Source organism: Thrips palmi, unplaced genomic scaffold (assembly GCF_012932325.1).
Source record: "Thrips palmi isolate BJ-2018 unplaced genomic scaffold, TpBJ-2018v1 HiC_scaffold_11, whole genome shotgun sequence".
Lineage (NCBI taxonomy): Eukaryota > Metazoa > Arthropoda > Insecta > Thysanoptera > Thripidae > Thrips > Thrips palmi.
Window position 1 is genome coordinate 8,919,062 of NW_023144622.1, and position 16,506 is coordinate 8,935,567.

Here is a 16,506-nt window from a genome sequence, read left to right on the forward strand (position 1 = left end):
TTGTATCGCATAGAAAACTTACATTCTCATTTGTACTGCGTTGTAAGGAAACCTTTTCTTTCCCTTAGTGAAACGAATCTAGGGACAGAGAATGGAGTTACCATTTTCGTACGGGTTTTCACGCTGCCGAAGACGCATTTTCCTGGTTTCATCTGCGCTGCATCCCGCGGTGGCTGCTGCTAGCTTTGCTGCCTGCTCGCTCGGCAAGCCGCCGACGCGAGGCGCCGGGCTGCCTTTATCAGCCCAGGGAGCTGACGCCGCGCATTCCCGCAGCGTCCGGTGTGCGGACTGCGTTGGGGCTGTGGGCACCGTCTGGCCGGGAGGAGGGGAAGGGGTCTGGGTCAGTCAGTCCAGTCAGTCCGCCGGGTCCCTCGACACGGTCAAGACGCACTGCGACGCGCGGCTGCTCGTGAAGAGGAAAGATCAGCGTCCGTGCCGTGGGTAGTCGGAGTGCTACGATTGCAAAGTGTGAGTAATGAATGGATATCAAACAGACGTCAAATGCGTTTCCGTGGGGGGAGAAAATTGGATTCAGGAACGCTCAGGCTCGTATTCAGACTCTGAAAAAGGAGGGCGCTATATTGGTTTACGGCGGAAAGCACCCATGGAGGTGGGTATTCCCCGCCGGGGTATTCACGTCTGCAAAGGCTGCGATTTGGATACGGGAGTGAGTTCGGTTCTCCGTCGGTTTTTGACGGGCTGGCACGCAAAGGCGACCGACTAAAATTTTGCGAACCCGCAGAATGTGCTCAAAAGTGCAAGATTTCGGCTGCATTTGCCACATACGTTGCCTACTTCCAGGCGGTTGTTATCGGGGGGTCTGCCAATGGCTATTGAGTGTGCGTGTTGTGTACTCAATTCAGCCATCATTTTCACCATCTCGCAGGCGTTTGTCTCACAAATTGACTACATACGGGCGTTTTCAGCTAAAATCTAAGTAGGTGCGCGTGAGTGTATAGGCTGGACGCGCTCATTGAGTGCAAGAAGTGGCAGGCCCCTTGACTCGCTACAACTCACTTAGATTTTAGCTGAAAAACGCGTGTGTGTAGGCACGAACGCCTGCAAGTAGGCCAAAAGCTTGGCTGAATTCAGTGTAGGCTGTACGTGGACAACGAGTGCAAGTGGCAGGCCCCTTGTTTTTAATGCGTAATCAGATTTGAACGAGAACCGCGTTCTTGGGCTCCTCTGAACACAACCATTCACCAGCCATTCACGGCAAAAGGGGGGCACTGCACTATCAGAAAAAAAGTCCGTAAATTTACGGAGAAAGTTACTCTAATTTTGGGAATGGAGGCTCCGTAAATTTTCCATATTTTTACGGAGATTTTCCGTATTTTTACGGAGATGTACCGCATTTTTGCAGAAATAAACGCATTTTAACGGTTTACTTCCCTTCGGTATTAATGCAAACAGTGTCCTTTTAGACGAAAGTGATATTCTCCAAAACTGTTTGAAGATCCACTTGACCACATGCCATTAGGATCGGATGAATGGACACAAACCCAAAGGCGAGGTCGCTTTAGGGAAGGCGTACTCTTGGAACACCTAGGTCACCCAACCCATCGATAACGTGAATTAGTCTGTTCTTTTTGATAAGTATGGCTTCTATTTCATTTATATACGTAACTTCCATACTTTTACGAAGAAAATCCATAATTCAAAAAAACGGAGATCTCCGTTTAATTTTCGTATTTTTACGGAGTTTTCTGACAGTGTGAGAAAACCTTACAAACTATTTTGGGCCTTATAAAGGAAAGTAGTTTGTATAACAAAGTATTTTGAGCATACGTAAGCTTACAAAGAAAATACTTCGTAATTTACGAACTATTTCTTCGTATAACAAAGTATTTTAGTTTGTTAAACGTATGCTCAAAATACTTCGTAAGGTTTTAAGAGGGAGGGGGGCTTCCTGCTTTTGAGTGATGGCACTTCGTCGCGTAATCTGCCTGTAAGAAGGCGAAGCGAAATGGGTCCTTTTTCTGAGTGTAGACAGACTATCGAAATTTGGATGCGACGCAGCCTATCGAATCAAATCCCCCCGCCCCCGAGCGAGGGTGAGTGAGTTATTTTACGAAAGAAAAGAAACAAAGATAACGGTCTCCGCTACCACTCTGCTTTTAGGGTTTAACTCGCGCTGCTCGCTGGGGGCTCCGCCCCCAGACCCCCGCATGTGTGGGGCGCGTGCCGAAGTATTTTCAGTACGTCCAAGGTGACCAAAGGCAAATTTTCCAAGGAAGTAAATGTACTGCTTCTTTGAAAGGTCTATTTAACAACTTTTGACCATATAATTAAGCTACTTTTACTGCCCAAATAGATAGCTTTTATTGCATTGGCTACTGTGGCAGTCAATGGGTGCACACAAGGTCCGGAAAATATTGAAGACTGCTTTGACAAGGATAGAGGTGAATGGAAAAAACCGAAAGTCTCTACGACCACCCCTTGACCCCAAACATTTCTATGAGTGAGTCAGTCAGTGTCAGTCGGATTGCCGGTGACGGGACCCGATTGCGGCACAGTTTCGGAAATGTCTCGACCAGACCTGCCGATAGAGCGAATAAAAATTCAGTCCGTCGGTCCCCTTTTTTAAAGATTGAGTGGATTTTGTTAATTTAAGGCCTTTTTAATCGTTTTGAGAATGTTGCCGGTGACGGGGACCCGATTGTGGCATAGTTTCGGAAATGTCTCGACCAGGCCTACCGATGGGGCGAATAAAAATTTTTAGTCGGTCGGTCCCCTTTTTTTGAAGATTGAGTGGATTTTGTTGAATTTAGGCCTATTTTATCGTTTTGAGGATGTTGCCGGTGACGGGGACCCGATTGTGGCATAGTTTCGGAAATGTCTCGACAAGACCTACCGATGGGGCGAATAAAAATTTTTAGTCGGTCGGTCCCCTTTTTTGAAGATTGAGTGGATTTTGTTGAATTTAGGCCTATTTTATCGTTTTCAGGATGTTGCCGGTGACGGGGACCCGATTGCGGCACACTTTCGGAAATGTTTCGACCAGACCTACCAATAGGGCGAATAAAAATTTTCAGTCGGTCGGTCCCCTTTTATGAAGATTGAGTGGATTTTGTTGAATTTAGGCCTATTTTATCGTTTTCAGGATGTTGCCGGTGACGGGGACCCGATTGCGGCACACTTTCGGAAATGTTTCGACCAGACCTACCAATAGGGCGAATAAAAATTTTCAGTCGGTCGGTCCCCTTTTATGAAGATTGAGTGGATTTTGTTGAATTTAGGCCTATTTTATCGTTTTCAGGATGTTGCCGGTGACGGGGACCCGATTGCGGCACACTTTCGGAAATGTTTCGACCAGACCTACCAATAGGGCGAATAAAAATTTTCAGTCGGTCGGTCCCCTTTTATGAAGATTGAGTGGATTTTGTTGAATTTTGGCCTATTTTATCGTTTTTGAGGATGTTGCCGGTGACGGGGACCCGATTGCGGCACAGTTTCAGAAATGTCTCGACCAGACCTACCGATGGGGCGAATAAAAATTTTCAGTCGGTCGGTCCCCTTTTTTGAAGATTGAGTAGGTTTTGTTGAAATTAGGCCTATTTTATCGTTTTTGAGGATGTTGCCGGTGACGGGGACCCGATTGCGGCACAGTTTCGGAAATGTCTCGACCAGACCTACCGATGGGGCAAATAAAAATTTTTAGTCGGTCGGTCCCCTTTTTTGAAGATTGAGTAGGTTTGCTCGGAAACTGTGAGAAATTTGTTCCCCTTTTTTGAAGATAAAGTAGGTTTACTCGGAAACGGTGAGGAATTTTCAACTTTTGGGATTTTTCCCAATCTAACCATAAAATTTGGAATCGAATGGAAAAAACCGCAAGTCTCTACGACCACTCCTTCACCCCAAACATTTCTATGAGTGAGTGAGTCAGTGAGTGAGTGAGTGAGTGAGTCAGTCGGATTGGGGCTTTATAGGTTCTTGATGACATTCCTGGACTTTTAGTGAACTTGTGACCTTGTGATTATCCAGGCCAAACATGGCGATGAGAAGAGACTTGCTGCCCAAGCTGAACAAAATACAGGATTTATTTTCCACGCTGGGAAATAATGATCCGATCGAATTGCCGAAAATCGTCGTCGTCGGCAACCAGGTGAGTGCTATTGTTTAATGCTCACTGAGACGGAGAATTAAAGGGTCATAATCGACCAGGACTCAAGTTTTGGGTGAGGCCTTAATTTATAAAATCATTTACCAAAATTTGGGCGATAGGTTTTCTTGGAGCTTACCCAAATTTGGCTGATAATACTGCCTAGCTATATGCGGGCAGCAGCAGCTTTACCTTCTCACGCCCAAGTTTGGGTGAGGAAAGGTCCAAAGCCCAAACTACCTTCAGTCCTTTACCTTGCTTGCCCAAAGTATGGTATTCTATTTCGTTCTTAGTCCCTTAAAAGAGCGAGATCGCATCACAACACTGAGAATGAATTGGTCACCACCATCACCCTTTAAATGGGTGATGCAACTTCGTTGCCCAAATTTTGGTGACGAAAAATTCATCACCCGAATTTTGGTAACAGGCGTTTGGTCGCCCAAATTTGGGTAACGCCGTCGGCGACGCCGTGAGGTTCCCGATGACGTCCTTCCGGGGCCACCACGATGACCGGAGGCCTCAACGCCCCATTGGGTCATCGTGGTGGCCCCGGAAGAGCGTCATCGGGGACCTCACGGCGTCGTCGACGGCGTTACCCAAATTTGGGCGACGGTTTTATGACTGCCCAAAATTTGGTCACCGCGGGCTCGTCACCCAAACTTGGGCAACGGTGCGTGCGTTACCCAATGAAAGGGCGATGGTGGTGACTCTTCCATTCTCAGTGAAGCCGTTAAGAAAATATAGCGAGTAATACTGTACAGGGTGCTTTCGCTCACTCCGGACAGAAGAAAAGTTGAGATGAGGGACATTAGGGGGGCCCACTTTTTTTTTAAGTTTCAAAACTTGAGGAGCACCGTCCAGATTCTGAAAGTAGGTGTAAAATCATGAATTTTGATATAAATATGATTAGATTTGGACCATGCACTGTGCGAAAAAACCACAGTGAATCCCGTTAATTTTTTTGCCGGGATTTACTGTAGTTCAGAACACAGGATTTACCGTGCCTGGCTACAGTATCTTCTGTACCTGGAACAGGATATTCCGTACTCCACTCCTGTGGTACAGTAAATCCCGTACAAAGTACAGTAGATCCTGTTAAAAAAGTACAGTAAATCCTGTACCCTGAACTTCAGTGTCAGCTGTACTAATCACTACAGGATTTACTGTGATTTTTTCCCACAGTGTGTTTAGGGGTCCATCAACGCACCTGAACTTTAAAGAAAAATTGAAAATGGATTGGTTCACTAAAATCGATGCTGTTTCGAGAGTCTTTGACCGATTTTCGATTGCAAACGGCGATCTTTTCATAAAAGTGCGTTTCACTCGATGAGGTACATTACATGACGATCAAACGCATTGCCTATTTTCCAGGGGCGTACAATCTCGTTTTTAGCCCCTAAATCCAACATGTTCTTGCGTTTCGAAGGTGTTTCAGTCGTCCGATCGTATTGCTTGGGGCACCATTCGACGCGCCTGATCAAAACCTTTCAAAAAATGTCTCGGGCGTCAAAATCGGTTAGGTTGCCTACTGTACAGGAGCAAAAAACCACTGAAATTTGCCGGTAAAGTGCACTTTTGTGATACAAAATATCTGGTTTAGCATCTGGTCAGATTATTTGTGGTGCCATTAGACGCGACTGGTCAAAAACTTTCGAAAACCGTCGCAGACGTCCAAATCCGGTGGGTTGCCTATCCTCCAGACGAATTTTTGACATTCGACATTTTTTGCTTGTAGGGTCGGCAACCCACCGGATTTTGGACGTCTGCGACGGTTATCGAAAGTTTTTGACCAGGTGCGTCAAATGGCACCACAAAAAATCCGACCAGAAGCCAAACCAGATATTTTGTAACACAAAAGTGCACTTTTCCGGCAAATTTCAGTGTTTTTTGCTCCTGTACGGTAGGCAACCTAACCGATTTTGACGCCCGAGACATTTTTTGAAAGGTTTTGATCAGGCGCGTCGAATGGTGCCCCAAGCAATACGATCGGACGACTGAAACACCTTCGAAACGCAAGAACATGTTGGATTTAGGGGCTAAAAACGAGATTGTACGCCCCTGGAAAATAGGCAATGCGTTTGATCGTCATGTAATGTACATCATCGAGTGAAACGCACTTTTCCGAAAAGATCGCCGTTTTGCAATCGAAAATCGGTCAAAGGCTCTCGAAACAGCATCGATTTTAGTAAACCAGTCCATTTTCAATTTTTCTTTGAAGTTCAGGTGCGTTGATGGACCCCTAAACATGGTCCAAATCTAATCATATTTATATAAAAATTCATGATTTTACACCTACTTTCAGAATCTGAACGGCGCTCCTCAATTTTTGAAACTTTAAAAAAAAGTGGGCCACCCTAAGGGACATACAATTATAACGTGCCGTTTCTGTTGCAGAGTGCAGGCAAAAGTTCGGTGCTTGAGTCTTTGGTGGGCAAGTCATTTCTGCCGCGTGGCTGCGGCCTCGTCACTCGCTGCCCTCTGGTGCTCCAGCTAAACCACATCCCCGTGGGCCACACACGGCGTGAGGGTCAGTTCTCTAGGAACCACACTGTTTTTCGCAGAATGTGACGTCACGTTCGTTTGAATACAATGTCACAAACGTTTGATCATCCATTGATTGGGGTGTCACATAAGTTTGAACGTGGATCAGCATTGAAACTAATGTGACGTCATATTGAAACGAACGTGACACAATTCCAATTCTCACATCACATTCGTTGAATAACAGTACAAGGCTGAATAACAGTGGTCGCATGTAGCCGTTGTCGATTTCACTCCGTTTTGGCTAAATTTCAAATAATACGAATTTTAACCGAGTTGATCGGTTTTTACGAGAACTGTGAGCGTTCCTCTTACACATTCCTCAACCTTCCTGGTGTTTCTAGGTTGCTATACCTAATTTCTTGTTGCAGTAAAAGAGCCATTTCATGTTGAGTTCCAAAAAATAAACAAAAAAAAACAAATCTTTTTTGACCAAACTTTTTTTTTCTATTTTGGTGGATGGGGATTTCATAATCGTACTTCTATTGTTTTTCTATGTTAGTCTTACTGCATCGCAGCTTAAAACTTTTTTTAAATGAAAGTTTGAGTTGATTAAGAGTATAAAGCCACAACTTTTCAATAATTATTAAAGAAACTCAATCCAGTGTTCTTTGGGTGGAAGGCTGGGCCAGAATAAAAGTACACTCTGAGCCTTTTACTGACTTTTTCTCATTAGCAGACGCATTTCAGTAAGCAACTTTAACCATAATACTTCGTATTCCGTTCTCAAATACCTAAAAAAAATAATTTAAATTCACGGAGAAGACGATATATTAGTAGGGTAATTAGCAATTGCTAAGTAATACTGAGAAAAAATACTAAGTATTATGGTAGCTTACAGAAATGCGTCTGCTAATGAGATACGTATAGCTGAGAGTGTGTTAGTGTGTTGGGCAGGTTCTGAGAGCGTTCCCTTTGCACGCCGTGATGATTTGACGAGGGACGCTTTCTTCATTTGGTGGTTCACACGGGGACGGTGTGTTGCAGGTATCTATCACTATGAGGAATGGGGAACGTTCCTTCACTCCGGAGATCGTATTTTTGAACTGGAGGAAATTTGCGAGGAAATTGAGGCTGAGACAAATCGCTTGGCGGGATCGAACAAAGGCATCGTCTCAACTCCCATCACCCTGAAGGTGTTCTCACCCAACGTGGTGAACCTTACTCTGGTGGACCTACCAGGCATGACGAAGGTACGCATGCATCCTTCAGAACGATGCGTTTTTTCGTGGGTGGTTGTCAAACATCAGCAATCCCTTGCTTCCCAATTTCGCAGCTTGCTGAAAAGTAGTGCTGTTTACCTTTTAAGTCCGTTTCTGTCTCTTTCTGGAAGGTGCCTACGGGTGATCAGCCTCGGGACATCGAAGAGCAGATAGAAGGGCTGATTTTACAGTACATCGAAAGCCCTTTGACCATCATCTTGGCGGTGGTGACTGCCAATACAGATATGGTGACCAACGACAGCCTCAAGCTGGCCAAACGTGTCGATCCGGAGGGAGAACGTACGCTGGCCGTAGTCACCAAAATCGACCTCATGGACAAAGGTAATCTCGGTACACTCTCAGCCCCAGTGACATTTTTGTCAATTTATTGTTTTTTTTCTCTCTCTTGTTTATAAAGTAATTTAGCAGTCTCCAAATGTACTATTTTCTCGTTAGCTTTGTTCGTCTTATAAAGGATTTAATCCTTTTAACTTGACTTTCTGTCAATAATGGTGTGTAGTTCTTATATGTACGTGGCATATTAAAAATCCAATCTTTAAAACGCTGAAAACTGTGAAAAGGTAAATAGAAAGAAGTATATTTAAAATACTTAAAAAGTAAGAGAGGATAAGTCAATACAAGGATGAGAGTGTACATTTGTTCATGTTTCTGTGAGATTACTTGACACAAAATTTGAGGCCTTACACTGCAAGTCCAAGTGTGAGATAGTCCCACGCTATTTAGTGTGAACCACAATGTGTCTCACGCTTGTAAGTGAGAGACACAGATGCCTTACACTTTTAAACGTGCGAGACACGGTTTGTCTCACACTTGCAAGCGTGGGTCTTGTGGCGATGAACCACAGCCAGGGAACCATAAGCAGCAAGTAGGACAGATCGTGTCTCAAACTAAACTTGTAAAGGTGAGACAAACGCTGTCTCACACGCTAGCGTGGGACAAACGTGGCTAACACATGTAAACGTGAGACATTATGGTTCGCACTAAATCGTGTGAGACTGTCTCACACTTTGATTTGCAGTGTAGAAATTTTCTTTTTGATCGAACTAACGCCTTTTGATTGAAGGCACGGACGCTAGGGATGTCCTGAACGGTAAGGTCATCCCTGTAAAACGTGGAATTGTTGGTGTGGTCAACAGGTCCCAAAAGGACATCGATGAAAACAAGGTAATCATTATTTATTTTAATTTCATTCAGCAAGATACTTTGTCGCATTAGGAACATTCTAACTAAAAGCAAACCTGTAAGCGAGTAGAGTCCCAATCTTAAAAATTAGATGGGGAATGTTGATACAGCAGAACAGGAAATCTAGAGTCTTACCTGCCTCTGAATCTTCTTAAAGAAGTACCAATTTTAGCATTATATTTTAACAGTACTTGTACCAAGCAAATATCAACCTTAACGTATGGTCTGGGCATTTTTCACTTCTTTTTTGTAACAAAGAGTGGCGTAGAAAGAGCTGATAAAGGGACTCAGTTTAAACACAGCAAGATTTTCAGTATCACCTGCCTTTGCAGCCAGTCTGCAAACTGCAGTGTGTTCTCAGTAAACACCTGTACGCACATACTTCAAGCATAGATCCGTAGAAGTGAACGCTTGGCCAGAATGCATTTACAGCTGTGTAGGGGTGAAAACTTAGATAAGAACTCGTCTTCAGATGTGAGCTTGGCAAGCATGCGTCTGTAGATACGAGCTTAAGTCTGCCGTTTACAGCTGCATGCTTGTGACAACTCATCTGTATATTCTTTCTCAATGGCCGATTTTCAGACCAGCACATGCATGCTTGTCAACATGCCGTAAATTGCATCACTCAAGGGAGAAAATAATTCTGATTGATTATGATTCTTTCTCGTTGCTACAGAGTGTAGAGAATGCTGTTAGAATGGAAAAAAGGTACTTTGAAGAACACTACAAAGAAATAGCTTCTCTTCATGGTTGTCAGTACCTCGCGGTGAAGTTAAGTGTGCTGCTTTCCGACCACATCAATTCATGCCTTCCTGATGTGCAGGTAAGAGTTCGAGTTGTCCGATTAAGAGAGGTGATGGGACATAGGACATTGCTTACGCATTCCTTGTATTAGTCTTAATGACCAGGATTTAGGCGTTACTGTATCCCTCTTTTTGAGCCCGCAAAAGTTGGAAAATATTAAGAAATTTCTGCTTTATCACGCAATTTTAGGGATCGGTACCCGACGCGACAGATTTTCCTCAGTATTTACTTAATACTTCTGTGCTCTCTGGTTTCAGAAAAAAATTCTTCAAGAAATTGCCGAGTGTACTAAAACTCTCGAGACGTGTGGTGACTTTGTTACTGACAAGAAGTCAGCTCTGATGAGCATTATCAATGGCTTCAGTGAACAGTTCCGATCACTTTGTGACAAAGGATCCCCAGATCTACAATCAATTAAGCTGTAAGTGCAAATATGACTGCTTGGTGAATTGCCTGGAACCCGTGAGCTTTGAAGGTTGTTCCTCTGACACTTATGACGATTCCTTTGCAGAACCGGAGGTGCTAAGCTGTGCGACATTCTCCACAGCAGACTGGAGAAAATCTTAGCCAGCAGGGAACCTTGCAAATCGTACACGACTGATGAAGTTATTGTGGCCATCCGTCAGTCCAATGTCCTGACGCCACCCCTGTTCGTTTCCCAGTTGGCATTTGAGAAACTGATCAAACCGCTGATCAAAAATATGGAGAAGCCTGCCCTGGATTGTGTGGAGGCCGTGCAAAGAGAAATGAGCATCATGTGTCAACTCAGCATTCCGGCGCAGCTGAAACGATTTCCGCCCCTGAGGCAAGCGGTCGTCAAAGTCGTGCATGGAATGATCAACGAGAGGGCCGAGAAGGCCATTCAGATGGTGAGCTTCAACATTTTTTCTATACTCTGCAAACGCACTCTGAAAAGTCAACAGTGTACTCATGAGTTCACTCTCTCTAGCGTGTACTTACAAGTACATTCTCTTTTAGGCTTTATCGTGTGCTCTCGAGTTCACTCCCACGAACGTGTACCCAGTTGCATAAATTTTCATGAGGGCAAGTCAAAAACTGCAAGAAAAAGGGTCGAAATTTCAGTTTCTGATGAGTTTGCTGTTAGCAGGGCTCTTTTTCTTGCGCTTTTTCTTGCAGTTTTTGACATGTTTCGTATTGAAGGAGTTGTCCTTCAGGGCTCTTCTTACTCTCAAACGAAAGCTTAAAAAATTTCGCTTATTTTGTGACACCAGTCGTAACGCTTATTTAGCGTGTACATGCCAGACACACTCTACTCTAGCGTGTGCTTGGATGATTGCTGTAAATAAGAATGTGTAAATACTGTAAATGAAAGTGTACTATGTACACACTTAAGTTTCCAGAATGTGTGTACTGTAGTTTGCTGCATGCCTTGCCGGCATACATTAGTCATGCAAGCCATGCAGCAAAGGAGTGCCTGCCTGGTAGGCATGCAACGAAATACTCCGGTGTCCTACCAAAACTTAAGTACAACGCACAGTGAACGCTTACGAGGTTAAGTAATTTATTTCAATGTTTCCTATTTGCCAGGTTCAAGACCTCGTGACTGCCGAGATGGGTCACATAACGTACGACCGCATTGATGCCAATGAATTGAAAAAACTTCTGACTATGGAAAATGCAGTTATACCTTTTTGTGTTGTGCCTTTCCGTAAGGGTGAAAAAATTGAGACAGAACTCAATAAGGAATTAATGAGGGCGGAAGGGAATGACAAGGCGGATGTTGTGTCCCGTTTGGAGTTGTTGACGATGTCTAATAAAGACAGAGTGCATGTCATCATGTTGGGTGAGTTATTATGACACATTGAGATGCAAAGTTAATGTGGATCGAGCCGTTTCTTGCGACTTTCGTTTCTTTAAAAGTTACCTTGATTGTCATTTGAAGCGCTCTCTCTCTCTCTCTCTCTCTCTCTCTCTCTCTCTCTCTCTCTCTCTCTCTCTCTCTCTCTCTCTCTCTCCAAGAAATGGCGAAAAGCCGTCTAGAGTTGAGAAAACGATTTTCGTAGTTTGAAGTGCTTCTACCCTAAAACATAGATGCTCTTGTTTTGAAATTCACTCATATTTCGACCGTTTTTATTTTTTAAATTGTGTTTTTATTTGCTTTCAAATGATCCTAGGCATGTGTTGTGCACCTCAAATCCAGCTGTTGGACAGGCATGTAAAGCGTGGGACAAACCGAGTTCCACGTTTACAAGCGTGGGACAGTTTGTCCTACGTTAATTAGAGCACGCCTGTCCGAGGGGGTAAACACTCGCTTAATACCCTGTAAATAAAGACCGTGTATTGTGCGTAATACTCGGGAACGTTATACCATTTTTGGGTCAAATATGCCAAATTTTGGCATTTTAAGGCCGTAATAAACGTGTAATATCCCCGTAATTTACCGTAATACCGCGTAATAGCGGATTGTTTCTACACGATTTCTTGAAGTGGTTACCCCCTCGTGCCTGTCCCACACCAGGGATTTGCAGTGTAAATGAATGTGTCCAGGACAATCGTAGGCGTAACCGCCTTCTCCCGTCGATCACGAGAACAAATATGCCACTTGAGATCTTCGTTTATTGTTTTAGGTAAGATGCTCGACCTATACTACAAACTCGTGGCGGAGACAACGCAGGACTTCACTGCGAAGGTGGTCGTGACCTTCCTGGTGCAGGCAGTGCGGGACTCGCTGGCCGTGCATCTCACGTCTGAGCTCCAGGAAGTGTACAAGAATCTGTTTGAGGAAAAGGCGGATATTGCTCATATTCGTCAAACAACATTCAAGAGACGTGATGTAAGTTATGTTATGCAGCCAAAGGTAGACTTTAAGAGTGAAGTGTTTTACACTGTTATTCAACAAACGTGACGTCATGTGACTTTCGTCTCGTTCGTTTGAATACGATGTCACATTCGAATGAGAACGTGACAGGGCGTTTAATTAGCAAGTCACATACGTTTCAACGTCGATCAACATTCAAACGAATGTGATATCATATTCCAACTAGCGGGACAAAACTCACTTACTAAAAAATGTGTCGTCACATTTGTTGAATGTAGCATTTATTCTTATTTTCCAATTTGTTTCCCTCAGGTTCTGGAGAAGGCACTGGAAGTCATCATTGAATTAGAAGATTAAAGGGTGGTCACTATTTCATCACTATTGAATGTTTTCTTTGCTTGTTGTATTCTATGATCTCTTCGATCTTCGACCTAGGTTTAAGTTTGCTGTTTAAGACGAGGGGATTTGTTTTCGGTTTTTTAATGTATAGCCCCTGATAAACGATTCATATTGTTATAATCATTTCTTTACATATGCATGATGTGTACCGTTAAAACAATGCTGCATCATCGTCAAGGATGCTATCTAGCTTTTGTGAGTTTTAATGTTATGTATTATTTTTTGGAGTGAGTGTACAATATCGCTTTTTACGTAACAGGATACTACCTGGTCTCAATTGGTTCTTCTCGCCGAAGGGAAAAAAATGTTCCTTTTTGTAACTTTTATTTCTTTAAAGGCCTTCCGTTTGTCCTGTTATGTTTTTGTTTATTAACAATTGATCTTCATTTCATTTTCGTGCTGCGTGTTTGCGTTAGCTTCACGTAATAATGAGATGCTCCTCCATTACAATCGATTTTGTCCTTTACATTGTTTACTGTTGTGTCTCATGAATTTGTACCTATAAGTAGGCCACATATGTTTTTTTTATCGTTTTTATCAAATAAATTTTCGTACTTAAGTATTATGTGTACTGAAATGTTTTCTCGAGTTGAGCTTGCATGACTTCATGTCCCACTATGAAAACCACTTCACATGCACTTTGAATCCCTATCGCTATTATTTCGTTGCTGGGTTGTGACTCGCATGAGTAAATCCGGAAATGAAGACAGCTTTCTCAATGGCCTGATACAATGGCGCTTGAAAATTGTTTTTGTTCAATGATGTCCACACAGTTGCTGTTACCAACAAGTTAGAATAAGTCCAAACCGCTTGGCACTGGTTCTGCTGCTCTGAAAACTAAAAGCAACTTAATAGGGTATTTCCGACGAAACTAGACCGGAACCCCAAGCAGTAGAAATATCTGGATCCGGTATGGGAAATCTGGTCTCCAGAAGCCTGAGAGTATGCAAAATCGGTTGTGCGAATGACCTGCGCACTCCTGATTTCACTGAGATTGCAAGAGTCACCACCCTCGCTCTTTTATTGGGTGACGCACGCATCGTCGCTCATATTTGGGTGACGAGCCAGCGGTGACCAAATTGTGGGCAGTCATAAAATTGTCGCCCAAATTTGGGTAACGTCGTCGGCGACGCCGTGAGGTCCCCGAAGACCGCCATGTGGCGTTGAGGCCTCCGGTCATCGTGGTGGCCCCGGAAGGACGTCATCGGGGACCTCACGGCGTCGCCGACGACGTTACCCGAATTTGGGCGACCTACCGCAGGGGTGTGCAACTCGCCTCTGGCGGGCGACGGGCGCCTTGCGGGCGCCGGGGCACCAGGCGCGGGCACTCGGCTGTTGGCTGTGGGCTGGCCGCCTGCGTAGCCGAGCTCGCACAGCGCTAGCTGGCTGGCTCGCTGCGCTCAGCGAGCGGTTCGATCCCAGCCAAACCAGCGCGCCGCTCAGCCGCATCCGTCCTTTTTCCCATATGCCGCCCTGAGAGTGAGAGAGACGGCCGATGTGCTCGCTTCGTCCAATCGAGTTCACACCTCAGCGTCGGTCGCCCAGCCGCACTGCCGCCAGTCGTAGACCAGACAGCCCGGGCCGGCCCCGGCTCAAGCCTTGGCTCGGCAGCACCCGCGCGGCTCGAGCGTCTGCCCGCCGGGCGACTTCGGCGCCCGGGGCAGCGCCCGGGGCGCCTGAGTTGCACACCCCTGACCTACCGCCTGTTACCAAATATAGGGTGATAAATTTTTTGTCACCCAAAACCGGGCAAAGAAGTTGCATCACCCATTTAAAGGGCGATGCGGTGACATTCTTTCTCAGTGTTCTCATACCGGATCCAGATGTTTCTACTTTCTACTGCTTGGGGTTCCGGTCAAGTAGCGTCGAAGTACCTTATTCAACTACCATCAAGTATGAGCCGAGGGCGGGACACCTCGACGGTGCGTCCGGTCACGGTCACCAGACAGACGAGCGCCGTAACCCGAAACTTGGAGATAAGCGGGAGTAGCGCTATGTCGAGGCGTCCTCACCGCCAGACAGCTCCGGCCTTCCGAGAAGGATTTTCCCGCATTCTCCCGGCGCTTGCAGGCCGTGCAGCGACAAACAAGCGGTGGGTTTTCTAGTTTCCGCGAATGTGTTCTCGGCAGTGCTCTGCCGGAAAGAGGCCGGGACCCAACAATTTTTTTTCTCGACCACAAGGTTGAGAACCGCTGACTTAGGGGGCTCGCTACTGAGGCGGATAGTGAGTCTGCGGGCAGCGCAGTGCGCGCGGGACACCACTGACAACTCCTCCCCGTGTACAGTTGGCGTAAACAATGGCACCCCTTAAAATGCCCAAATTTGGCACATTTGGCCTTGGCCCAAAACTGGTATTACGTTGTGGGACGCGTAATACACGGTTTTTGTGTACAGGATATTACAAGAGTGTCTACCCCCTCGAGGCACCCCCTCGCGCGCGAAAGCATGCGCGGAACATTGACAATCCCTCCCCGCGTACAGTGTCACAAAGCGCGTGGATCAGTAGTATTCCCGCCCCGCTCCCTTCCCAGCCACGAGGGCACTGGTAGGTAAGCCAACGAATGTCGCGTGGGGTCGCGGCGCACAGTGGGCCAAAAGACCGGTGGAGGCGGTCAAAATCCCGCATGCGTTTTGAGCTCCAGAGTCGCCAAACGGGAGTCGAATCGGACGTGTGACCCCACCAATGGATAGCTCTCCGCACGAGGAACCTATTGGTGGGGTCACACGTTTGGTACGAGCCCTGTTTAGCGACTCTGGAGCTCAAAACGCGCCTAGAGTTTTGGCCGCCTCCGCCGGTCTTCTAGCCCACTGTGCGGCATCTTCCCGGGCTGGCTGCCAGGCCGAGCACTGCCGCTGCCGGGAACACATTCGCGGAAACTGGAAAACACAAAACACACCGCCTGTTTGTCGCTGCACGGGTGCTCGGAGCGGCCTGCAAGCGCCGTGAGAAAGCGGGAAAATCCTTCTCGGAAGGTTAGGAAGGATCAACTTGGGGGGGGGGGGGGGGCTGCAAGTGCCCTAAAGGCCTAGCATTTGAGAGTTTCGATTTCACGGTCTGTGATTCCTAAAACTCCAAAATATTTCGTTGTTTCTTTTTTTTTTTCGGAAAATTTTGCCGCTTGATGGGTTTTAGCGCACATTTTAGTTTCTGTAAAGGCCATTCTAGTCGCCGATCGAAGAGCAAGAGGAATATCAAAACCAAAGTCGGGAAGAAAGGGAATACGTAGTGATCCAGGATAAAGTGAGAAATGTAGACAAATGTTTTTGATTCCTTTGCCAAAAAGTATTTGAAACAGACAAAAGTGCTTTTGGAGGAGATAGCCCTGCGCTTTGGAAAACTCTAAACCTTATCCACTCGTAGAAGTCTGCGAGGTTATGTTGGTGGTGCCAGTTCCGATTTTGTTCTTCCTCTTGTTTTTCGATCGGCGACGACTAGGATGCTCTATTGCCTCCTTTTTGCGATTGCTTCACGGCGT

General features: G+C 45.5%; 1 protein-coding gene across 1 annotated transcript; it reads left to right on the forward strand.

Annotated features, from left to right (window-relative positions):
• Positions 1 to 340: 340 nt before the first annotated feature.
• Positions 341 to 13,558, forward strand: LOC117639238 (dynamin-1-like protein). Its single transcript, XM_034374722.1, has 12 exons — positions 341 to 468; positions 3,985 to 4,105; positions 6,497 to 6,629; positions 7,631 to 7,836; positions 7,977 to 8,187; positions 8,930 to 9,030; positions 9,725 to 9,871; positions 10,110 to 10,273; positions 10,364 to 10,721; positions 11,401 to 11,656; positions 12,441 to 12,646; positions 12,944 to 13,558. The coding sequence occupies exons 2-12, from the start codon at positions 3,992 to 3,994 to the stop codon at positions 12,986 to 12,988; spliced, it is 1,941 nt and encodes a 646-aa protein (XP_034230613.1). The 5' UTR covers positions 341 to 468; positions 3,985 to 3,991; the 3' UTR covers positions 12,989 to 13,558.
• The last annotated feature ends 2,948 nt before the right edge of the window (positions 13,559 to 16,506 follow it).